The sequence below is a fragment of the Myotis davidii genome, unplaced genomic scaffold (assembly GCF_000327345.1).
Source record: "Myotis davidii unplaced genomic scaffold, ASM32734v1 scaffold732, whole genome shotgun sequence".
Taxonomy (NCBI): domain Eukaryota; kingdom Metazoa; phylum Chordata; class Mammalia; order Chiroptera; family Vespertilionidae; genus Myotis; species Myotis davidii.
In genome coordinates, this window is record NW_006284349.1 from 79,022 (window position 1) to 104,615 (window position 25,594).

General features: G+C 39.7%; 1 protein-coding gene across 3 annotated transcripts in view; it reads left to right on the forward strand.

Moving 5' to 3' along the window:
* Nucleotides 1–1,398: 1,398 nt before the first annotated feature.
* TRIP11 (thyroid hormone receptor interactor 11) overlaps nucleotides 1,399–25,594 on the forward strand; it is a 41,637-nt gene continuing 17,441 nt past the window's right edge. Inside the window, exons 1-7 of one of the 3 annotated variants that reach the window (XM_015571357.1) lie at nucleotides 1,399–2,331; nucleotides 6,645–6,706; nucleotides 12,368–12,478; nucleotides 15,689–15,973; nucleotides 18,836–18,904; nucleotides 20,649–20,814; nucleotides 22,610–22,975. In XM_015571357.1, coding sequence (XP_015426843.1) covers nucleotides 2,193–2,331; nucleotides 6,645–6,706; nucleotides 12,368–12,478; nucleotides 15,689–15,973; nucleotides 18,836–18,904; nucleotides 20,649–20,814; nucleotides 22,610–22,975 — 1,198 coding nt within the window. In that variant the 5' untranslated portion in view covers nucleotides 1,399–2,192. Of the gene's footprint in view, nucleotides 2,332–6,642; nucleotides 6,707–7,397; nucleotides 7,510–12,367; nucleotides 12,479–15,688; nucleotides 15,974–18,835; nucleotides 18,905–20,648; nucleotides 20,815–22,609; nucleotides 22,976–25,594 lie in introns of those variants that run through there. The other 2 variants (XM_015571359.1, XM_015571361.1) reach the window with 2 other exon arrangements.

The following is a 25,594-nucleotide window of genomic DNA, read 5'->3' on the forward strand; positions in this document are numbered from 1 at the left end:
TGGGTATGATATTCTCTTTCCTCCTAGTTGTAGAATTTCCACTCAGCCAGCCTTCCTGTGGTTCTGGATGATGTCTGTTCCGTCTTTTAGGTGTAATCTGAATTGGTTGTTCGAGGCAGTGATCTCCGGTGTTAACCTATGCCGCCATCTTGGATCTCAACACTAAAGATATTGTTTAACCAATTTCAGATTATAATTTTAGTCAAGACTCCCACTACCCACTTGTGCATTGTGTTTTTCTTCCTGTTAATTTTATGCCATTATTTTCATCACTATCAGATGACTATAGTTCAGGTTTGAAACCTTAATATCATATTTAGTTGTTAATTCACATCATCAACTATAGTGGCTAATATTGGAATCTCTCCCATTTATACCCTTTTTGTCTTTCTCAGCCAGTTCTGGTCCAGTTACTATCATGTGCAGTAACATCTTAGCTGTTCACTTCGCCTTCAGCCTCTTTTTTTTTTCCTTTTTTAAAACTGATTTCAGAGAGGAAGGTGAGGAAGAGAGAGACAGAAACATCAATGAGAGAATCATCAACCGGCTGCCTACCTCCTGCATGTCCCCTACTTGGGGGATTGCTGAAACCTGGCATGTGCCCTGACTGGGAATTGAACCCAACCTCCTGGTTCATGGGTCCAGGCTCAACCTCTGAACCACGGGGGAGGGGCCAGCTTCTCTGATTTTGAGTCCAGCCTTCCCAAAGCTGTTAGCCCCATCACTCCAATGACCTTTAAGCAAATCTCCATTACTGTCAACATGTTATTACAGGTTTAATATCCGTAAATACTGGAAAGGATGATGCCAAATTAGCATTTGCTGAAATGATTGTATGCCTAGACAACCCAAGGAAACTAACTGAAACGCTACTGAGCTAAGAAGGGAGGTCATTTTACAATGAGAAACAGATGCACGAAGCAGCCTTACTCAAGGTCATGCAAGCTAACAAGTGAAAGACCCAAGCAGTCAGCCCCAGGGTCTGCACCTCTAACCCGTGGGCAAACGTTTAACAAACACTTCCAGAACAAGATGCAAGTGTTCCTTTAAAACCATCCCGATTTCAGGGAGAGCTTGCCTGGTGCCCTCAGATTCCCACGGGTGGAGGCATCGCTGTGTTCCATCCACAAATAGTGCAATCTGCTATTTGTAGCCCCTCTTTTTTTTAAAATATTTTTTTACAGAGAGGAATAGAGAGTTAGAAACATCGATGAGAGAGAAGCATCGATCAGCTGCCTCCTGCACACCCCCCACTGGGGATGTGCCCGCAACCAAGGTACATGCCCTTGACCGGAATCGAACCTGGGACCCTTCAGTCCGCAGGCCGACGCTCTATATATACACTGAGCCAAACCGGTTGGGGCTGTAGTCCCTCTCCCCGCCCCTTGACAGGCTGTTTAACAACCTACACGTAACCGGTGATAAGCTGTGTGAAGCCTCTTCCCGCGCGGTGGAGCGACCCGCCAGTCTCCTGGCACCACTGCCTTCGCGGGCGTCAGAATCAAAACACTCAGGTTCCACCAACACTAAGCCCACGGGGTTCGGGCCACGTCGGCCTCGGGGCGCACCCAGCGAGGGCGGGCTCTGCCTGACACACAACCTTCGCCCGCCGACAGCCCCGAGGGCCCCGCCGCCGCGCGACCTGGAGCGCGACCTCGCGCTCCGCTGGGGGCAGCGGCCCCAGTCGACCTCGCTGGGTCTTCCGCGATCCCACGCTCCCTTGCGCTAAGGACACGTCCGCCGGCTCCGCAGGGCCCTTCTAGGCCTCCGCGGCACCTCTCTATGGTCCGTTGCCGCGTTGCGAGTGGCTGTCATGGCGGCCGGCGTCGAGTTGGCAGGAGTTGCTCACAGAACTGGGGCGAGTCATTGAAGCAGAGGAAGAGGAGGCCCAGCTGAACGGCGGGAAGTCGCGGGGATGAGCCGAGGCCCCGCGGGGGTGACCGTGTGACCGGAGGCGGGCCCCCGGAAAAGGCCCAGGCCGGGCTCCGCGTTTCTATGCGGAACGGGACTTTGGTGGGAGCCCCGAAACCCGCGTTGCCTAGGAACCCCGCCCGGTGTCATCGCGTCCTGAGGGTGATTTTGGAGCGAAGGCAGCCGCTCGAGGACGTTCGGCGGAGGGGTCGTCGGACGGCGCTGAACGCGCTTTCCCAGAGCGGAGCGGAGCGGATCGGGTCGTTCTCTAACCCGCGACGATGTCGTCCTGGTTGGGGGGCCTCGGCTCCGGCTTGGGCCAGTCGCTGGGTCAGGTCGGGGGCAGCCTGGCTTCCCTCACGGGCCAGATTTCAAACTTTACGAAGGACATGCTGATGGAGGGCGCGGAGGAAGTGGAAGGTACCAGCTGGGGCGAGGGGAGGGCCTTCTGGGCCCCGGGAGCGTGCGCTCGGTCCCCACCTCCCTCTGTCCGGGGACGCGGACGGGTCGCCGGGGAGGTCACCCCGCATCTTTGCGCTCGGCGCTCCCTTCGCCTCCTCGGACCCGGGTTTCCCGGAGGAAAGGCCGCTGGCGCCCGGGGGGAGGTCGGGTTCTCCGCCCCGTAAATGTCGGGATTCCTCCGGGCGGAGCGGCGCTGCTCCTGCGTGAAGGCGTTTTATTTTTGTTTGGTTCGTCCACGCCCACCGCTCGCTTTGTCCTGAACTTGGGGGCGGAACTGATTTTGGCTACTTTTCCTTGATCTGACGGTTTTTTGTTTTTTTTTAAATGATGTGTGTATGACACACAGTCACTTTTATTCCCTTTGATTTATGTTAACAATGGCAGTCACTCACGAAGTGCTTAGTATCGCTCACCCTATCCGGTTTGAATATATTGCTAGTGAAACACAGCTATGTTTTTCCCGTTCGTTATTTTATATGTTTTTTATGTGTTTTTCTGCCCAATCGCCCGGTGGAACAAGGGAGATGTTCTGTGCTTGAGGGGGGTATCCTTAGCCACCTTCACTTGTTTTTTAAGTCCTCTTTTTGGTTTAACTGTGAACAGCGACTCAGAGTTGCGTGTTGTTCGATGGTTACTTATTATTTTGATTTCTTGATACTTCTTTCAACAAGTAGTATTTAGATCAGAAGAGTTCTTTCTTTTTTTCTTTCTTTTTTTTTAGGGCCATTCTAAATGGGTTTATTGAAAAGACTATTTGCGGAGGTGTGGAGAGGGTGGAGAGCAGCCACCAGGAACGGGGAAGAGGTGTCACCGCCCCGCGAGGGGCGGGCTCAGAAGGGTTCTGGAGTCCTGACCTGGGTCTGCCTCGGGCCTAGGGCGAGAGCAGTTGCTTTGGCAGCTTTACTTTTTGTGCATTAGTACACTTAGCACTCGGGGTTGATTTCTAAAATCCTGTTTGGACTGAGCCTTCATGTGTACTTGGCTGAAGGAAAGTGAGTTTGACAAAAAGACAGTACTTAAATTTAGAATTTCTGTGGGTGCGTTTAGAGGGGAGGAAAATTGGTGCGCTCCCGAAATCCATTTTACTGCTTGGGGTATCCCTGGGGCCGGTTGGGAATCGGGGTGAGGAGAGGGCCAGGGAGGTCTGTCAGAGGCAGGGAAGGGCCCCTGACGCGGGGAGGGACTATTGTATACCACACAGGGGAAAACAGCTGGCCATTTCTTTGACCCTAAACCAGAAAATATGCGTACCCCAACCTGGGTGTCCTGCAGGTTTAAGGTGGAATTAATTTTGTTCTTCCCACCAGACGTGTTCCTATAGTCTCAGTCTTACTGGTTTCACCATCCACCAGTCTCCTAGAATAGAAATGTTTGTCATCTTTGCTTTGCCTCTTTTTCATCTCCCAATTGGTCACCAATCTTGGTCATCCTGTGCCAGAATTGTTACTTTTATCTGTCCTTTCCTTAATTACTCCTATTTCTTTAGTTCATACCCCATTATCGTTCCCACCCTGTCATCCATTTCTCCCCGTTCCACTCTACTTTCTATTGAGTTGCCAGTTACTCTTCTAAAACAAATGTGCTTTAAAATCTCTTGACCCTGACTTCCTTGATAAAATCCAAACCTCTTAATTTTGGGAGACCAGAAACCTATCCTATCTGCGTTCAACCTACCTTTTCCAGTCTTACCTCTTGTTCCCGCCCCCTCTCTTCCACTTGCCAAACATAATGCACATACACATACACATACGCATATGTGCTTGCATCCAGAGCAATGCCACATGGAACTTTGTGTACCTACACAACTTCAAGCCTCTGCATGGGAGACAATTTTTCTTGTGTGACCCCGCTCACATGTCAGGGGCTAGGTGGAACTCTTCTCACTCCATGGCAGGTTAGATTGATTGCAGGCGATCTATGTTCTAGCAGAACTTTGTGGGTCTCTGACCGCACTCACCATGTTGAGTTATCATTTATCTCTTCCCTTGGTGCCCAGGGTGAGGACTGTATTTTATTTTTCCTTATGTGGCATCTTCCCGGGTACATAGTGGATGCTCAGTAAAAATTTTGCTCAGTGATTAAAAATCTTCAAAGTTGCTTAGTGCTTTTGTTTTCCTTTGTATTAAAATAGGACTTGCTTAACACCTAATCACTGGTTTTATAAATCATTTAAAGATCAGGTCAGAGTCCAGTTCATTGATTCATGCAACAAGTATTTATTGAGTGTGTATCCTGTGTCAGCGGTGAACAAGATAATAGTTCTCAAATAGTACTGTTGGTACAGCTTGAAAATCATCCATGTTTACAATATCAGAAAGTTGCTATTCTACCAAGCAAACACTGTACTGATTTATTCAAGGTTAGGAGCTTGGGATATTAAGTCAAACATGGGTTGAAATTCTCCTTCCATATATTAAAAATTGTGGGCTCTTTGGCAAATTATTAAGTATTTAATCTCTAAAAGGCAGAGTTCCTTATTTGTTAAATAGGGATAATGATATCTATCATGAGGTTGGGAGGATTAAATGATGTCATGAGTATAAAACACTTAGCACTGTGCCTAGAGAATAGTAAGCATTACTAAACGGTAGCTATTGTTTTTGTTTTCCCTCTGTGAGGAATAATTTTTTGTCTGTATTACATCTCCCCTTTATTCCTAAAAAGGCCAAGATTTTTTTGGGGGGTGCGCTTGGGGGGAGAGGTAACTTTGTTTTATCCCTCTCTGGAACAATTGCTGGTCTATAATTACCTTCCTAAACAGATTAGATTATAATTTGTTCTCTTCTGACTAGCAATTAGACAGTCCTGTCAGAGTTTTAAACAAGATGTATAAACAACCACAGAAGCAACTGCACCTGGTGATTTTCAAAACAAGAAGAGTGGGTTTGTCACTTTTATTGTACACCACTTGTATTTTCTTCCAATTTAAACTGTAATTCAGAGAACTTATTTTTATAGTATTAAAGTGCTGTGAGTAATGAAAAATACTAGTACGTAGGAAAAAACCTAACAGTGCATGATAATTTTCTGGTCGCATGAATGGTGCTTTGCCACTACTGGCCTCTGATTCTTTTCTTACTGGTATATGAAAGTGTGTGAACCTAGACTAAGCTATTCCTATTAGACAAAAATTATTTTTAATTTATTTCAGAGAGAGGAAGGGAGAGGGAGATAGAGATAGAAACATCAATGAAGAGAGAGAATCATCAATCAGTTGCCTCCTGCAAGCCCCCTACTGGGGATCGAGCCCATAACCCAGTCCTGTGCCCTGACAGGGTTCCAACCAAGGATCAAGGCTCAACCACTGAGCAACACTAGCTTGGCTGAGCTATTCCTATTGTAAATAAATTGTGTCTGTGTTATTTGAAATAAGTGTTCTTATAGCATATTTTCATTCTTTGTTTCTAGGTCATTAATTATTTGATAGTAGTGGGAGCAGAAGTTAGAAATAAGGCCTTAAAACCCAGTTGCATAAATTTCATCTAAACACAGAGATTTCATTTGTAAAACTTAATTTTCCAAACTTTAATGAACACTTCTAAGGATTAAAGGAGGATACCCTAGGGCAGCCGTGGGCAAACTACGGCCCGCGGGCCAGATCTGGCCCGTTTGAAATGAATAAAACTAAAAAAAAAAAAAAAGACCGTACCCTTTTATGTAATGATGTTTACTTTGAATTTATATTAGTTCACACAAACACTCCATCCATGCTTTTGTTCCAGCCCTCCGGTCCAGTTTAAGAACCCATTGTGGTCCTCGAGTCAAAAAGTTTGCCCATCCCTGCCCTAGGGTGTATAAAATAGGCAAAAAGAATGACTTCTCTGCCGAAACCGGTTTGGCTCAGTGGATAGAGCGGTTTGGCTCAGTGGATAGAGCGTCGGCCTGCGGACTGAAAGGTCCCAGGTTCGATTCCGGTCAAGGGCATGTACCTGGGTTTCGGGCACATCCCCCGTAGGAGATGTGCAGGAGGCAGCTGGTCGATGTTTCTCTCTCATCGATGTTTCTAACTCTCTCTCTCTTTCCTTTCCTCTCTGTGAAAACTCAATAAAATATATTTTAAAAAAAAGAAAAAGAATGACTTCTCTGACAGTAAAGAACACTTGTAGCAGTAGGAAGTAGTGATAAGATCAAGTAATATTTATCTTCTGAATAGATTCTAGGATCAGCATACCATTGTTTAAAGCTCAGTGCAGTATATTTCCCTTACAATGCCTGTTTATTAGTTTATATGGTGTTGATCGTATATTCAGAATGTGCTGTTTCTTTTATAGCAGAATTACCTAATTCTAGGAGAGAGGAAATTGAAGCCATTCATGCAATCTTAAGATCAGAGGTAAGGAAAATTAAAGACTACTGTTGAACTTTAGATTTTTCTTTTTCAAAGTCATGAAAGTTATTCATGCTTTATTTTGGTCCTCTCTTTTTAATACACTGCTTGCCATACTTGCCACTTTTTGTCTCTTGCTCTTTAAGTTTTTTAAAGCATTATCAACTTCCTTTAGATGAAGACTACATATGTTACTGCACTTTGCTATGTAATATTTCCATCTCTGCTTCTCTATGCTGGGAGTAGGAAGACTGCTAAATATCGAAATAATAATGGTAACAATTTATCATTGTCAAGGATTTACTGTGTTCTGACTGTGCTAAATTAAATTGCACACTTAAGTGTAATGTTTGTATACAGAAAAATTAATAATATAGGTATAGCAAATTACTTTTATCATCTTTCTCATTACTAGTTAGTGCCTTGTGGTGTCTAACTCTGGACGTTATGCATACTTAATAGGGATGAGGAAAACTTGGAAAGGGTTCAAAGGAAAGCCACAAAGAACATGAAAGGATTTAAAGTGAGATCTGTTATAAAGTATGAGACATTCAGTGATTTAGTCCAAAAATAAGAGCAGTGAGGGAACACAATCATATTTTAGGAAAAGTCATTCTTAGAGACTATAACAAGCATGTTTTCCTGTCTGTTAAGCTCATAAAAAGAGAAAATTGAATTTGAAAAAATTTACTTACAGCAAGCATTTTTGAGTTTTGGTCGAGATTACCAAGATGAGATTGCGGAATTTGCAAACAGAAGACCTCTCAAGAGGAATTACAGTGATATTTTGCCTCCATAGAAAAGGGCAGGTTGGTGACACGTTAGAGACGTTTTCTGTAATTACTTAGTAAGTAGATGCTTTTGTGACAGGTGAACTTAATTTCTTCTTTTTTGTAAGACTGAGATAGGAAATTGTTCCTGTAGTTCCTTTAGTACAGACCACCAGAAAAAGTATATGGCATTGTGTATACTAGCATTAATTATGGTAAATTTACCAGTGTACATTTTTGGGAGAAACAGTAAATAGGGTTAATGAGCTTAACGAATGTCTGCTCTGTTATAGAGCTTGAGAAGGGAGATAGAAAGAAACCTTCCATCCCCTCTTTGATCTCAGGTCTAATCTCTCATAGTGTTACCATTGGGCTACATGGCAAATATGATTCTAGTGTTTAGAAATACATATTTTTAGTATGACACATCCCCAAATGAAAACCTACTTCCTCTTTTGGTGCTTATTCAAAGTAATGTGAGCTACTCAAGTACTAGAGGAAAACACACTATTGGGCTTCCCAGGGGCTTTGTTTTCTAAGGTGATTTTAAATGTACATGATTCTTGCCTTATGTCAGCACATAAACATTTCACACCCTAAATCCTTATGTGACTGTGCAATGAAAGAATAAGGTGAAGATATGATTGAAGCCATCAGGGAACTTACAGTATAAAGTTTTAGTTTAGACAGAGTTCAGTGTGTTTTCCAGAGGAAATTAGACTCTGTACAGATGTTAGTATTTGACGGTGACTGAATTAGCTGGGTTTCTTTAGTTGCAAGTAATAGCAACCAATCTAAGCAAATTTAACCCTCTATACCAAGAAAAATAGTTATTACATTTGCCATCTGGATCCAATGGGCTCTTTTAATTTTTTAAATATTAAATCATTTTATAAGTAATTTACAGAAGTAAGAATGAAGTCATAGTGAAAAATTTTATTAAGAGCTTATATAGCAAATCCAAAATTCTGTTCTATATGTTTCTGGTTTTAAAAACATATACTCAAAATAGGCAATGTTCTTTGAATGCAATTTACTGCTTATTAATTCTTATGCATGAACTGGATTATATCTTATCTTGTAAATACTGATTCTAGATTCACTTATATTTCTAATAGATATTAGCTTATTTATTTAAGTTCTGTTTCTTTATTTGTGTCACTAAACCCAATACTTTTGAAAACTCTGATGGTTCATGATTTTGCTTGTCATCTTTGCTCTATAATTGCAAAACATTTTATTTATTTATTTTTATTTTTTAAAAAATATATTTTATTGATTTTTACAGAGAGGGGAGAGAGATAGAGAGTTAGAAACATCGATGAGAGAAACATCAATCAGCTGCCTCCTGCACATCTCCTACTGAGGATGTGCCTGCAACCTAGGTTCATGTCCTTGACCGGAATCGCACCTGGGACCTTTCAGTCCGCAGGCCGACGCTCTATCCACTGAGCCAAACCGGTTTCGGCTGCAAAACATTTTTATTCTTAGATTTATTAATGCCAATTTAAAGGATCAATCCTTTGAATTTTTTTCATCTTTAAGTTATCTGTTTCCTCCCAGTCATCTGCTTTCAGCATTTACCCCTGTATGAACTATACCAAGTAAATGTTCAAATGTTCATAATGAAAGAATACTGTCACATATCCATTTAGCACAGTGGGAATGGTTCAAGTTCTTGTCAAAAAACATTGTGAAATAAAATATTTTCTTATTGAATGACTAACTTGATGAGAATACTATATTTCCTTTTTATTCTTTTTTAAAAATTGTTTTGCTTAAAGTATTACAAAGGGTATTACATATGTCTCCTTTTTTTAAAAAAAATATATTTTATTGATTTTCCACAGAGAGGAAGGGAGAGGGATAGAGAGTTAGAAACATCGATGAGAGAGAAACATCAATCAGATCAGCTGCCTCCTGCAGACCTCCCACTGGGGATGTGCCCACGACCTAGGTACATGCCCTTGACTGGAATCGAACCTGGGACCTTTCAGTCCACATGCTGACGCACTATGCACTGAGCCAAACCAGTCAGGGCTCCTTTTTATTCTTAGGGATGTATTGTTGAGTCATTGGTTCTTGAGTTTGAGAAAATTTACTGAGGATATTGTTATTTGAAGATTTGTCTGAGATTTTGCTTCTATACTCAGTTTCACCATAACTGTTAGACTCTAGAATGCTTTTTTCTATCTCTTTGCATTGATCTTCTTAATTGTGTAATAATTGTTTAAATTTTTTGTTTTCTCCTCTTTGTTAAAAAATGAAAATTCTGAATTTTCAACTGTGTTCAATGAAAGCAAAAAAAAAAAAAGGCTACAAAGATGAGATCTCCAGATAGTTTTTATCGTTTTAAAAAGATGATGCAATACATTGGGCAACACAGTCAGAAAACTGGTTATTTCATTATTGCATCATTCTTTTAGAAGATTCCACCAGTCTTTCATTTTCTTATTAATTAATTTGTTTTTAGCATCGTGGGAATAATTGATGAATAATGACAAGATAATTTATCATTTTGTCAGGATGATAAAATAGCAAAATGTTTCAAGATATGGAAAACACAATCATTATTATCCCATGATTATTCTTAGACTTATAAAAGGGCCCAATGTATCCTGTGGTACTTGCAAGATAGAATGAGTTTTATTCTGTTAAATAAATGTCTTTTCTCTTTTCTTGGAAGATCTCTAAAAAAAGAAAAGTCATGAAAATCAGTTATTTATTTATTTATTTTTTCAATCCTCACCTGAGCATATTTTTTCCTTTGATTTCTAGACAGAGTGGAAGGGAGGGAGGAGGAGGAGAGAGAGACAGAGGAGCATTGATGGGAGAGAGACACATTGATCGGTTGTCTCCTGCAGGCGTCCTGACCAGGCTAGGGAACCTACAACCAAGGTGTGTGCCAGCAGTTGAACCTGTGACACTTGGGTCAGTGGGCCAACGCTCTATAACCACTGAGAAAACCAGCAGGGCATGAACCTCAATCTTTTTTGATAGTTAGGACTACTCAAACAGGAAACTCATAGGCTAAAATTGGTTCCAGTAGACCTTGATGGTATAACTAGGATTAAGCAGAATGGAATAATTCCAGAACAAGAGTATCATGGATTCCAGGGGCAGAAATTGTAGCCAGTCTTTGAGAAGGATCTGCAACCAGAACTGGAGTCCTTGGGAATCTCTCTCTGTCATAGCTCCTCTCTTCTTTTTTGTGTTTATTCTTTTCTCCTTTCAGACTAGCCCCCTCGGCTTCATAGTCCACATAATAGAAATAGCCCATGACAGCTCCTGGGTCAGCACATGAAGTCTGTCCTTCCTGCGCTTTACTAACCTTTCTGATTCACACCGCTAGGGAGATGAGGAGAGACAGCCAATTAGATATTGGCCAAATTTAAAGTTTTTGAGTTCTACTTATTCAGCAGAGTTAAAGGTAGTCTTATGTATTGTTTGTGAAAAAGCCTGGAGTGGATTTTTATGACACGGCTTTGACTTCACTATACTGTATTGCTTCAGTTATGTCTGGTGTTTTTCATGCTAACAGAAAATCATGTAAGAGCAGCCAATAGAATAGAAAGTGGTTGTGTGACCATTGGTCCTATTTCTTACTAATATTTCTTCAACATAACCAAGGTCTGGTTAGATTTCTGGAGATAGTCTCCCAAACTAGGATTTGTGTATATTCTAATTTTTCCATTAATTTACTCCACTGATTGTTCTCTGGGAATTCACATAATCTCCCTGGGTCATAATTTTCACATCTGTCAATATAAGAAACTAGAGGCCCGGTGCATGAATTCATGCATGGGTGGGGTCCAGCTGGAGAAGGGGCCAGCCCCTGGTTGAACTCCCGGTCGAACTGCTGGTTGAGGGGACAATTTGCATATTTGCCTTTTATTATATAGGATTCCTCGAATATAAGAAGAGGACAGATGACATCCTCAAAGTGAAAAAGTCTTCGCCTCCTAGCAGCAGCTTTCTTTTCCACCATCAGGCTCCTCAGACTCAGTTATTATTGTTAAACTGTGTTTGTAGATATATTAGTAGAAGTCTTAGTAAATTATTATCTGTAATAATTTGTAAATTCCTTTTTGCAGAAAGTTTTAGGGTTCATTTCTCTTGCTCCATTATGTACTTATTCATTCAGATTTCAGAGAATGATAACAGGTCAAGATTTAATATTTAGGTATATTAAATTTAATATTTTTGTATGTGTCAATATCTTAAAACAAAGGACTGTGATATCTAGATTCATTGAATTATACTTAGAATATTTTGTATAATTCAAACTGTAGTTGTTTTTTTTTAAGTTTTATTGCTTAAAGTATTACAAAACTCCCCACTCCCTCCTTCCCCCCAACCCTTTCCGGCCGCAAACTGTAGTTTTTCAAACCAAGTAGTTCTTACATTGGATTTTTAGAGGTGCCCCTGGGATTTAGGCAGACAAGTGATGTAAGGCTTTGGCCTCCTATCTGTACTTCAGCCAGAAGTCTTTTTAAAAAATATTTCTTTAAGAAAGTTCTTCTGTTTGGAGAGAAAACAAAAGTTTAAATATGTAATCTAGTTCATTCATCTACCAGACATTTACTGCCTATTATATGCTAGATACTCTGTATAAAAAGATGGGGTAAACATTGATCAGTGGTTTGGTTTTAGCAGAAAATCAAACTGAGATTTATTTTTTAATTTTTCTTTAGAATTATGCATAATCTCTATAAACATGTTTATTTCACTAATAACTTCTATGAAATGCGTATTTTAAAGACCAGAATTCTGTCACATCTATTTTTTTCATCTTTTTTTTTGTATAAAGCATTGTTTTCATAATGCCGTGAAATAACTATTACTAACGTTTTACTTTTTAGTCACTTTGTTAAAATACTTTTTTCTTTGCTTCTAGAATGAAAGACTAAAGAAACTTTGTTCTGATCTAGAAGAAAAGCATGAAGCTTCTGAGCTTCAAATAAAGCACCAATCTACCAGTTATCGAAATGAACTGCAACAGAAAGAGGTAAAGTTATTACAGTTACTTCATACTTTACTGAACAGTATCTAGGATGTTTTTAAGAGTTGTAATATAAATCGAGCTATATTTAGATCCTTAAAAATATGGAAAGGGTGTTGAAGTTAATAATTACCAATTCACTTTGTTATCATTAATTTAACAAGAACTCTGTAAGCTTTTTTATTATGTTTATGTTACATAAACTAACCTTTGTGGAGTTTAATTTCTGCTTTCCCAAAGAAGAAAAGTCCTATTTATAAAAATAAAAGCATAATATGCTAATTCGCTTCGGGACGAAGCTGGGGCTGGGAGGGAAGCTGGTGCCAGCAGCCGGAGGAAGGAAGGCCTACTCTTGCACGAATTTTGTGCGTCGGGCCTCTGGTATAAAATATCTTTAGGCACCTGTTGCTTATAATTTCTCATTTTATGAAACCTAATTTCTTATCTCTCTACCTAAAATTGTTTGAAATCTGTGATCATTGCTAATTTTAACTATAAGTGTTAATATATGTTGGCATTTACTTGATTTTTCCATGAAAAAACAGAATATTAAGTATTTCATGGTTGACTTGTACTGTCATATAAATTTTTTCTCCTTTAGTTTGACAGAAATAGGTATTTTGGAATTAGCTTTTTCTTTGCAGTTCTGGTAATAAATATTATACAATATAACCAATGTTATCATGAATCCTTAAAATATAGACTATGTTTCTATGTTTCATTCTGTTGTTGAATTCTCTTTAGTGTTCAGTACATAACTAGAATTCAGTAAACACTTCTATTGTATAGAACCATGTCTTGTTTAATTATCCAGATCACTTGGGTATTCTTCATTTTGTTGAGAAAATGTTCATTTCTACCATAAATTCATATTTGGGTTTTTTAAATTTAGATGCACTGATTTCTAGTTCTTTTAGTGACATATTAAGATGAAAAATTAAAGCAAACCACCTTAAAGATAAATACACACATTTAAAGAAGAGCTTAATTTCCAGTCTGTTGGGAATTTATTTCATAAAGTAGAATAGAATGAATTACTACAAAAATGAATATAAAAACGCATAACTACAAGTTCAAATTAAAAACCCACCTTACTTTATTTTTTTTTTAAATATATTTTATTGATTTTTTACGGAGAGGAAGGGAGAGAGATAGAGAGCTAGAAACATTGATGAGAGAGAAACATCGACCAGCCGCCTCCTGCACATCTCCCACTGGGGATGTGCCCGCAACCCAGGTACATGCCCTTAACCGGAATCGAACCTGGGACCCTTCAGTCTGCAGGCCGACGCTCTATCCACTGAGCCAAACCGGTTTTGGCTAAAAACCCACATTACTTTAAAAGGCTCAACAGATATAAAATTATTCCGTCAATTGGTTTAAAAGTCTTTAAGCCTTTTGAGTTTCTGTACTTTTCATGGACAGGTAGCAAACATTAATGGCATCAGTCCACACATCACGCTTTGAGTAGCACTGACTTACAGATATTACAATAGAGCAATAGTTCACATCCAGGGGTTTATAGCTGAATCATAAGTGACACTTAAAAAATACACCAGCTCATGTTTTCCAGGAGATTCTGGGTTAGCATACTGGCAAGAGGCCCTGGTATTGGTATTTTTTGAAAACTTCATAGGTGGTTTCATTGAAAATACCACTGTGAAAAACTTTGGCATTTTATATTCTACTTAACTATTGATATTAGACCCCCAAATTAAGAATTCAAGTTTAGAAATTCCTTTGTTATTATTAGAGTTTATACTTTTTAACTCTACAACTTGATATAAATGTCTCTTGTATAATGAGAACTTTCTTTGTATTGTAGCTACATTTGAAAAAAATTGTGCATTTTAGTACTCTTTATCAGAATGAAAGATAATATATGAACATACTTTAGCAGAATCTATTTGCTGTCCTCACTGTGATGTTCATATTCCTTAAAGATGCAATTTGCCTCATACTGTATATAGAAAAATGAATGAAATCTGTGCACTACTGTTAGAACCTCCATTAGAGAAGGAACTCTGATGTGCAAAACCTGTTTGCTGTGACATTTGACATAGTTGTGTTTGGTGTTTGTTTGTCTAGTTGGTTGAGGTTAGCCATGTAGAAATGCTCTATTACTTGGTGGCTTGTCTTTTCAAGTATCCAGTTTTCGTCATTGCGGAAGGGTGTCTTCTGGACTAGCTTGAATATTTTAGGAAGCTTATTTCAGAGCTCTCTAGCTTACTTCTGTGTTTTGTCTCAGGTGCATGTGGCATTATGGTTAAGTCCTGTGTTCATAATTTCTCTTGGACAATGACTTATCAATACTCTGCTCAGGGTTTTAGAATCTTTAGTATGTTTTCTCCCTGAGTAGAGTCAAATTTTCACTAGCCCCTCTTTGCCAAGACTAAAGCCAAGCCCTCTGTCAATGCATGATTTCCTTCTAAGACTCATGAGACACTAACTATAGTCTCACTGTGTTATCATATCTGAGAAGACTGGATTAATAAATCAAAGCATTCTCCCAATAGCATTGTACAGACCACAACAAAGTTATTCCTGATTCATGGTGCATTTTAAGCCTAAAACTAGCCATAATCAGTTACATAGAGTCTTCCAACAAATGTTCTCAAGAAACTTTCCAATGCATAGGCTAACACAGCTTTTACTTCCTCATCATTTGAGGTTTGATAATCACAAACAAAACTCTGAGGAATTGCCTATCCTACCTGATACATAGACGCTAGTAAATCCATGTTTAACTGAGAAATCCCATTGCTTTAGTTACCATCTGAGTGAAACATTATCTATGCTTTAACTATGGTAATTATATTTGCTTTTAAATAAAAATGTATGGTTGAGATGTTATAGAAAACTTAGATTCAGTTGATAGCATACAATCATTGGATAATGCTCCATTATTATGACTTTTAATTTTATGAATCTAGAACAGCGGTTCTCAACCTGTGGGTCGCAACCCCTTTGGGGCTCGAACGACCCTTTCACAGGGGTCGCCTACGACCATCAGAAAATACATATATAATCACATATTGTTTTTGTGATTAATCACTATGCTTTAATTATGTTCAATTTGTGACAATGAAATTGGGGGTCACCACAACATGAGGAACTGTATTAAAGGGTCATGGCATTAGGAAGGTTGAGAACCACTGATCTAGAATATGGTTATTTTAAAGTACCTTCTCTAAAATACGGATTATAAATATATAGGTGGAAATCAGCCATCTTAAAGCAAGACAGATTGCACTACAGGATCAGTTGCTAAAGTTGCAGTCTGCTGCTCAGTCTGTAAATTCAGGAGCTGGCAGTGTGCCCACAACCACTGCATCATCATCATCATCATTCAATTATGGTATCAGCCATCATGCTGCAGCTTTCCACGATGATGACATGGACTTTGGTGATGTAATTTCATCACAACAAGAAATAAACAGATTGTCAAATGAAATTTCAAGGCTTGAATCTGAAGTTGCACATTGGAGGCATATTGCTCAGGTAGGTAAACTTTTCATGAATTTTTAGAAACTGAGTGAGTGAAAATATGGGTGCTATGTGTAGAGATTTCATTATCAGAACTAATGGACTAGAAAATCGAAACTTGCATTCTAATTCTGCCAATAACTTTCTAAGTGATTGTAATCAGATCATCTTTCTCTCTCAGCCTCCGTTTCCCATTCTGCACAATATTGGGAAGGAATTTTCAAAATAAAAGTGGAGTTGCTGTGGTTGAACCAGCACCTTTCCCCCTGGAGTTCCTAAGGCTTTGCTGCTGGAATTCAGGGATCAAGGCACAAGATTTGAAACTACTCACTTAGATATTGTCTGAGATTTCTGTTTGCATTAATTACATGTAAAATGAAAATCTGAGAATTGGTATTATGAATTTTAAAAACTATTTTGTGTTGTTTCTCATGCATTAGAAATTAAATACTTGCTATTTTGGGCTGTAAACTTTCTTCCAGGGAACGTTTTTTTGTCTTACATATCAGATTTTATATGTACTATGAAGGCTGTCAATAGATATGAGATTCAAAATATACTGGGACAGAAAAAATACACTTGCACATTGTTCTTATGGGTGTAATTCATGAGTGTATAGAAAAATGAAGTATTTTCTGTCTTTTTGTGAGTATAATCTAATTATGTAAAGGAGAAATCCTCCCAATTAAAATTATTTCCTGCTTCCCAAGTTTCTAGACATTTCTAATATTCAAAGTAAATCTGGAGAGAATGATCTGTCTGGCCATCTTATGTGTAGTAGTAGTTCTTAAACTTTGTACATGTAAGAATAACCTGGGGAACCTGATAATATTGTAGGTTCCCTGTCCTCCCTTAAGAGATTAAGATGTTGTAGCCTATTTTGGGGTGTTGAAAACTGCATTCAAAAAATAAATCATCAGGTGATTCTGATAATATGAGTAAAACATTTTAAGAAACATTGCTTAGGGTAAGATTTCATAAGGAAGAGATGGATTTTTTGTAATGTTACTTAAGCATACCTTGAATGCCTACTATATGACAGACCTGTACTGGGATATAAAGGTGAAAAAGGCATAATTGGGACCTTTTGGGGAACTTAATTTTCTAGCAAGGCATAATAAAAGTTAATATTTGTATTATACTTTACAAGCTGTTTCCATATATACTATCCCAATATATGTTATATGATTCTATATAATAAAAGCCTAGTATGCTGTGTCCGGTCATCCAGTTGGCCGTTCAACCAGTCAAAGCGTACTATGTTAATGATATGCTAAGGTTGCTCAACTATATGACGTGCACTGACCACCAGGGGGCAGACGCTCTGACCGGTAGGTTAGCTTGCTGCTGGGGTCCAGCCGATTGGGACTGAGCTAGATGGGCCGGACACGTCCTGGAGTCCTCCTGTGGTCCCTCCCTGGCTCGCCAACCTCCCACGTCCCTCCCTGGCCCTGATCATGCACTGGTGGGGTCCCTTGGCCTGGCCTGCACCCTCTCGCAATCTGGGACCCCTCGGGGGATGTCGGAGAGCCGGTTTTGGCCCATCGGTGGAACGGCTGTTTGCTATAACATGCACTGACCACCAAGAGGCAGACACTAAATGCAGGAGCTGCCCCTGATGGTCAGTGCACTCCCACAGGGGGAGCACTGCTCAGCCAGAAGCCGGGCTCATGGCTGGTGAGTGCATTGGCAGTGGTGGGAGCCTCTCCCACCTCCAAGGCAGTGCTAAGGATGTTCGACTGACGGCTTAGGCCCCTGTGGGGAGCGAGCCTAAGCAATCGGTTGGACATCCCCTGAGGGCTCCCGGACTATGAGAGGGCACAGGCAGGGCTGAGGGATTCCTGCCCCCCCCCCGCACGAATTTTGTGCACCAGGCCTCTAGTTCTTAATAGGTATGTGAGTATTTATTCTGTTTTACAGATGAGCAAAGTAAAAGTTCAAGTAATATACCCACTGTCACAGTGATTAAGTTGTGATTCAAATACATATCTTTCTACTCCAGCCCTAAGTTCTTTCTATTGTACTGTGTTCCTTCTTTAAAAAAAAAATGATTTTTAGAAAGGAAGGAAGGGGGAGAGAGAGAAACATTGATCAGCTGCTTCCTGCACACTCCCTACCAGGGATTGAGCCCACAACCTGGGTATGGGCCCTAAGAATCGAATCAGCAACTTTTCGGTGCACAGGATGACACCAACCAACTGAGCCACACCAGCCAGGGACGCTGTGTTCACTATTTTATCCAGAGAGCAACTTTTGGTTCCTTAACACACTTTATAGTAAATGTTAATAGAGGTATATGAACAAGCTTTGAATAAGAAGAATCCAAAAGTTATTTTATTTACTTGTCAAACCAAAGGTTATTCTATACTGGAGTAGAAGTGTTCTGGATGAAATCTTTTTAAAAGATTTTTATTGTTATTATTAGCATTCATTTTAGAAATTACCTTTTAGGACACTGATATAAAGTTGGACAAACTTCTAAAGGATGAGTAAATGACTAGCTCTGGTCATCTGCCAGAAATTTACATTGGTTCTGCAAAAATAGAAAGGTCCTTTTGCCTTTGTGGTAAAAAGTTATACAGAGACTTTTTAATACACATTTTGTTAAATGAGTAGAATATTCTGTGGTGTTTTTCTTTAATTTTGTAAAACTGTTGTCTCCCCTATTAGTTAACATACTTGTGAAGGTATCTTTTTACTTATTGTGTATTACTCACTATTGGACTAGGTTTCTTAAAAGATGCTTGGCATTTTAAAATCAGAATTTGTCTTGGAAATGCCCCATTTTTTAAAAGTATCTTTTAATAAAGTTAGTCTGTGACTTTCTTTTTTATAAGAATATCAATATAATTTTCGAAATCTGTTTTTCTGATCTAGATTTCTAAAGCACAAGGATCAAACAGCTCTGATCAAAGTGAAATTTGCAAACTGCAAAATATCATTAAGGTAAGGCAGATTGTTGGAACAGTGGCTATTATACATTTAAAATTTGCTTATGAAAATCATAAGCCTAAATTAAAAAGAGTCGTAAAAGTAACTACAAATTAGGGTATTTATTTCTTTTTACCATTTTATATCTTTTTTAGTCTTTATGACAAGTAAGGTATATCTCTCCAAAGTCATTTGTTTTGAACATTTATTTATTAGGTAGTTTATATTCTGTGTCTCTGTTTTCTATTGTATTTCACAAAATGGTCTTTATTAAAATAGAATTCTAAGGTTGCTGAAGTTTCAAGGTTTAGGGTTAAAGAATATTGATAAAATAAAATGCTAATGTTATTCATTACAAATAATTATTTTCTCTTGATAGAATTTTGCTAGTTTGATCAGTTTTGGGTTTTATTATTATTACAGTACTAGTGTGGTGGGTTCCTCAGTCAAACCTGTGTTTGAATCCAGGCTCTACTATTACAAGCTGTGCTTCTCTGGGCAACTTCTGTTTTGTTATCAGTAAAGTAGCTGTCATCATAATACCTCGTTTGTAGAATTGTTTTGAAGTATAAATGTAAAGCTCCTTGCCTAGTGCTGGCGCATAAGTACATAGGAATAAAGAATACCTTCACTTGTCTTCTCAGGGAATAGAAGCTAATTTATAGATTAGGATTCTTCATTACAAGCAGCAAAACCCATCTCTGGCTAAGTAAAGCAAAAGAGGATTGATTGATTGATTGGATTGCTTGATTGGAAGGACCCTGGGTAGTTTGTTCACAGGATTGAAGGAAGAGTTGAGCATTTTGTCCTCAGAAAAGACAGGAATGGAAACAGCATCAAGGATCTAAGTAGTGGGACACAGTGGACAGACTCTTCAAGGTGCAGCTATCATAATGCTTCTGGTTTAAACAATTTCCCTCTTTGAGGGACTCAGCCCAAGGTCTAGTTTCCTAGCAGAGAGAGTGGTGGTCTCAACTTGGGTAGCAAGGCAACTTGGTTGACCGTTTGGGAGTCCCAGCAAGACTGGAAGGAAAAACTGAGCGGGAGGATGGAGTAATAGGACAATAGTCACACATTAACTAGAAGTTTGACACTGATACTGGTGGAATGTCATTAGAAGTTCATGGTCACAGATGCTGAGGAAAAAAGATACTTTGCTCACTTTTTCAGTTTCTTCTTATTGGTATTCTCTCATTAAAAGTAGAAAGACTGTTTTTAAGGCTCAAGAGAGGAAAAGGTCACTGGAGTCTCAAAATTGTCCAGATGTTGGACCTGTGTTTAAATTTTTTTCTGCCTTAGCACTTTCGGAGAATTACCCTATATAATAAAAGGCTAATATGCAAATCAATCAAACAGTTGCTATGATGCCCACTGACCACCAGGGGTCAGACAGTCAATGCAGGAGCTGCCCCCTGGTGGTCAGTGTGCCAGAAGCCAGGGTCACAGCTGGCGAGCGCAGCGGCGGTGGCGGGAGCCTCTCCCACCTCCACAGTAGTGCTAAGGATGTCCGGCTGCTCCCAGTGGGAGCAGGCTTAAACCATCAGTCAGACATCTCCCGAGGGCTCCCGACTGCACTGTGAGAGGGCGCAGGCTGGGCTGAGGGACCCCTCCCGCGCCCCCCCCCCACCCCCCACTAAGAGCACAAATTTCATGCACTGGGCCTCTAGTTTTTAATAATACAGACTTTTGGGCAAAAATGAAATAGCTTAGATAAGTTCTTTAATTATTAAAGTGGTTAACTTTGTTTTTATTTTTTAAGGAACTTAAACAGAACCGAAGTCAGGAAATTGATGATCATCAACATGAAATGTCAGTATTACAGAATGCACATCAACAGAAATTGGCAGAAATAACTCGTCGGCATCGAGAAGAGTTAAGTGAATATGAAGAACGAATTGAAGAACTGGAAAATCTGTTACAACAAGGTTATTAATTTCATTAATGTAACATATTAGCTGGCATAATTAAATGACAAGCCTAGCACTGTAAGATCAGGATACTGATGTAAAGTTGGACAAAGTTCTAAAGAATGAGTAAATGACTAATTCTGCTCATCTGCCAGAAATTTGCACTGGCACTCCTATTGTCATGGTTCTGCAAAAATGGAAAGGCCCTTTGCCTTTGTGGCAAAAGTTATAATATGGAGATGCTTGCATTGTTTGGTATATTTTACTCTTTCAAATTCAGATACATAGACTTTTTAGTATTTGACTCAAATAATATCTTTCCTCAACTATTTTTAAATGCTTTGCTTATTGCATTTACTTAACTTCTTTTAGACTAGATTTCTTTCTCTTTTTAAAATATATTTTTATTGATTTCAGAGAGGAAGGGAGAGGGATAGAGAGATAGAAACATCCATGATGAGAGAGAATCATTGACTGGCTGCCTCCTGTATGTCCCCGCAGGGGAGGGAGCCCGCAACCTGAGCATGTGTCCTTGACCGGAATTGAACCCAGGACCCTTTAGTCTGCAGGCAGATGCTCTGTCCACTGAGCCAAACTGGCTAGGGCAAGACTAGATTTCTTTAGAGCATTTTTAGATTTACAACAAAATTGAGAAGGAGGTACAGAGATTTCCCTTATAGTCTCTGCCTCCACCCCTGCCCCCACCCCCATGCATATTCTCTACCATCAACTTCACTCAGAAGGATGACACTTTTTTTTTTACCAAGGATAAATAAAACTACATTGACACATAATTGCCCAAAATCCATAGTTAACTTTAGGGTTCATTCTGGTGGTGTGCATTCAGTGGATTTGGACAAATGTATAATGACACGCATCCATCATTGTAATGTTATACAGAGTATTTCACTGCCCTAAAAATCTGCCTGTTCATTCTTCTCTTTCTCCCCTGCAGTGATCTCTTTATTGCCACCAGTTTTGTCTATTCCAGAATTGTTATTACAGTTGGAATCGTATAGCCTTTTCAGATTGTCTTCTTTCACTTAGTAATATACTTTAAGTTTCCTCCATGTTTTTCACAGCTTGATAACTCATTTCTTTTTATTTTTTATTTATTTATTTATTTTTATTGATTTTTTACAGAGAGGAAGGGAGAGAGATAGAGAGTTAGAAACATCGATGAGAGAGAAACATCGATCAGCTGCCTCCCGCACATCTCCTACTGGGGATGTGCCCGCAACCCTGGTACATGCCCTTGACCGGAATCGAACCTGGGACCTTTCAGTCCGCAGGCCGACGCTCTATCCACTGAGCCAAACCGGTTTTGGCTCATTTCTTTTTAGCACTGAAAAATATTCCATGTAGTTTATTAATCCACTCACCTACTGAATGACATTTTGATTGTTTCCAAGTTTGGGCAATTATGAATAAAGCTGCTATAAACATCCTTTTTGGAGTTGTTATGTGGATGTAAGTTTTCAGCTCCTTTGGGTAAATACCTAGGAGTATGATTGCTGGATCATATGACAAGAGTATGCTTGTTTTATAAGAAACCACTACACAGTCCTTCAGAGGAGCTATACCATTTTACATTCCACAAGCAATGAATGAGAGTTCCAATTGCTCCACATCCTCACCAGCATTTGTTGGTGTTAGTGTTTTGGATTTTAACTTAATAGGAGTGTGGTGTTATATCATTGTTTTAACTTTTCAAGCCTTCCAAATTCTGAAGTTTATAAAATCTTAGTTGTATATAGCAAGTTATTTAACTATTGGTACATTTGTTGTCCTTGACTTTATGTTTATGTTTCAGGAGGCTCAGGAATTGGAGTAACTGATTACCCTAAAATCCATGAGATGCAAAGAACTATTCAAGTTCTACAAACTGAAAAAGTAGAGTCTACAAAAAAAGTGGAAGAACTTGAGGATCAGATAAAAGATATAAGCAGAAAATTATTGTCTTCAGAAAATGACAGAGAAGTTTTGAGGAAGGAACAAGAACGACTAAACGTGGAAAACAGGCAAATAAGTAAAGAATGTGAAAACTTGAAACTGGAATGTAGTAAATTGCAGCCTTATGCTATGAAGCAGAGTGACACTGTGAAGGAAGGGGAAAGCATTCTTCCACAGAGCACATCACTGGAAGAAGAGGTGTTCAGACTACAGCAAGCACTGTCTGGTATAAAATGTTTGGAACTTACTCCTCATTGGTGCTTCATTGCATATTAGCTGTTTTTAGAGACAACTAGCTCTTTGTATAACTGGGTACTTTGTGGAAATGAAATATTTATGGAAATGACTGGAATTTGAATAGAATTGTTTGGTTTAGATTCAGTGTCATAATATATCACAAATAGGCATTTTCTACTAAAAAGGGTTAAGTGTTGGTTAGGTGTCTCTTAACCTCTCTTCCTCATCTTTTAAGTATTTATGTGTAACTCACTGATTTAGGAGGCCATGTACATTTCTGAGAAATGTTTATATAGACATTTGTTGGGAGTAGAAATGGGCCTATTTCTGTTAATTTGTAAAGAACCAAATATTTCCTATAACTCATTAGGGCTCAAACCCTCCAGGTAGGGAATTCAGCCTATCTTCTTTAAAATCTTGTGTTACCTTTCAAAATGATCTCCTGAATCTAAGCAAACCTGAGAATGATAGGAGCCATAGGTCTTCCATAGTTGTCCATACTCAAGGTGATATTTAGTTACTATACCAGTGTTCTGTTACAAAAAATAAGTATTAAATGAATTAGGCCAAGCAGCAGTACTCATTCATGCCAGAAAAACGTAACAGGAGCTCTTTAGCTGAAAAGATACATCTTATTTTCCACTGTGTCCTCTCTCACAATAAACTATATGAACTCATTCATTCTTGTTCTGGAGGTTTCTAGCCCTTGTGTGTTTGTGAGTACCCATGAATTCCTGACCTGGAGGGCCAAGGCTATAAATTTGAATTTAAGTTAGGTTCAAAGTAAAATCTCCATCTCCTCTCTTCTTTTTCTACCTTGGTAATTGCTAGCGTTTATCAGTCTCCCAAAACAGAACATTTGAAGTTATTCCTTAGAAAGTTTGTAGGTTCTTAGTACTTAATCTTCCCAGATGAGCTGTAGGGTTTCTCATAGGTACTTTAGTCCTGGGAGCTGCCATGAAGGCAGAGGGAAAGCTGTGCAAGTTGAATTTTGGACTTCTTTCTCATTTGACTTCAAAGTAGCTCAGCTCTTTTCAAAATAAATGTATTTAATGTATTGGGTGACCCATATGAGTTTACTTGCTTTAAAAACAAATTTATTGCCTCAGGCCTTCCCCTTTTTCCATTTCCACTGCCACGGAATAACTTCAGCCAATCATAATTTTTTTGGGGGGGCACAGTTAACTTTCATAGTCCCTGAATGAAGCAGGATAGCATACTGGTTAAGAACACAACAGAGCTGGAATCCAATTCCATTACTAACTAGCTGACCTTGGATAAGTTAATATCTATGTTTTGTCTTTTTCATCTACATGGTTGCGGTAATATTATCTTCTTTATAGTTGTAGTAGTAATGACGATTTTATGACTTACTAGCTGCAAAGTTCTCTTTAGAATAGTGTCTAGCCTACAGTAAGTTTTATAAAAGTGTTAGCTGTTATTAGTCTCTGGGCTTCATTATCCCTTTTTCAAATAATTTTTTTCTTCTTTTTTTTTTTTTTTGCTAAACAAAACTTCTATTGAGAGAAAAGAGTACCAAGAGGCTGTCTTCAAGAGGTTCTTGAGCCTCAGCCTTCAGGATGTGGGGTCCCCAGGCCGGTGATCTATTAGGAAAGGACTAGAATGAGGTTCCAGGCCAGGCTACCATGTGTTTCTCAGATACCATGCTGAGCTGCAGATCCTGGGCCCCAGTTTCTAGGTTAAGGCCTACCCGTGGACTCACAGGCAAGGTCTGCGGTCCCCACAGTTTGGTCTTCAGAGGTGGCCTCATGGGGCAGGTTATGTATTTGCTGGCAGAGCCACAGGACAGATGTGCTTGGTGGCATCACCGCTTGGTGTCTGTCTTAGCACTGCTTGGAGCAGATCCACACGGCAGCGGGCTGCTAATGCCACCAGGTAGATGAGGACATCACTAAGCTCCTCTTGAAGGGCTTGCACTGAAAGCTCTGCCCGCTCCTCCACTTCCCCAACCCAGGCCAGGAGGCTCCGAGGCTGGTGGAACTGGTCCGTCTCTTACAGCAGCAAACTGCATGGAGGCAGTACATGTTCTTGAGCATGGGCTCCAGCTGAAGCTGAAGGGGCCAGCAGCATTGGTGCCCTCCCCCCATGTCCCCACGCTTCTCTGCACCCACATTGGACAAGGAACCCACTGCGCTGCAGCCCAGACTGCTCTGAAGAACCCCGCGCCCAGCTTGGAGCCTGCCTCAACAATTTTTTTGTTTTTTTGCAGCCAGAATGATTTTTCAGAAATGCAAAGCAGGTTACATTCCTGACGAGTACTTTGTGGCTCTCTGTGAAACTTCTTGATCAGACAAGTAGTATCTTAATGATCTGTTCCTTGTCTGCCTCCTCAGTTTCAACTCTTCCTATTCTAACAACATTCTAAGCTTGAGTCATTTTGAACTTTCTTTTTTTTTTTTATAATATATATTTATTGATTTCAGAGATGAAGGGAGATGGAGAGATAGAAACATCAATAATCAGAGAGAATCATTGATCGGCTGCCTCCTGCACTCCCCCTACTGGGGATTGAACCCACAACCCAGCTCGAACCTGGGACCCTTCAGTCCGTAGGCTGACGCTCTATCCACTGAGCCAAACCGGCTAG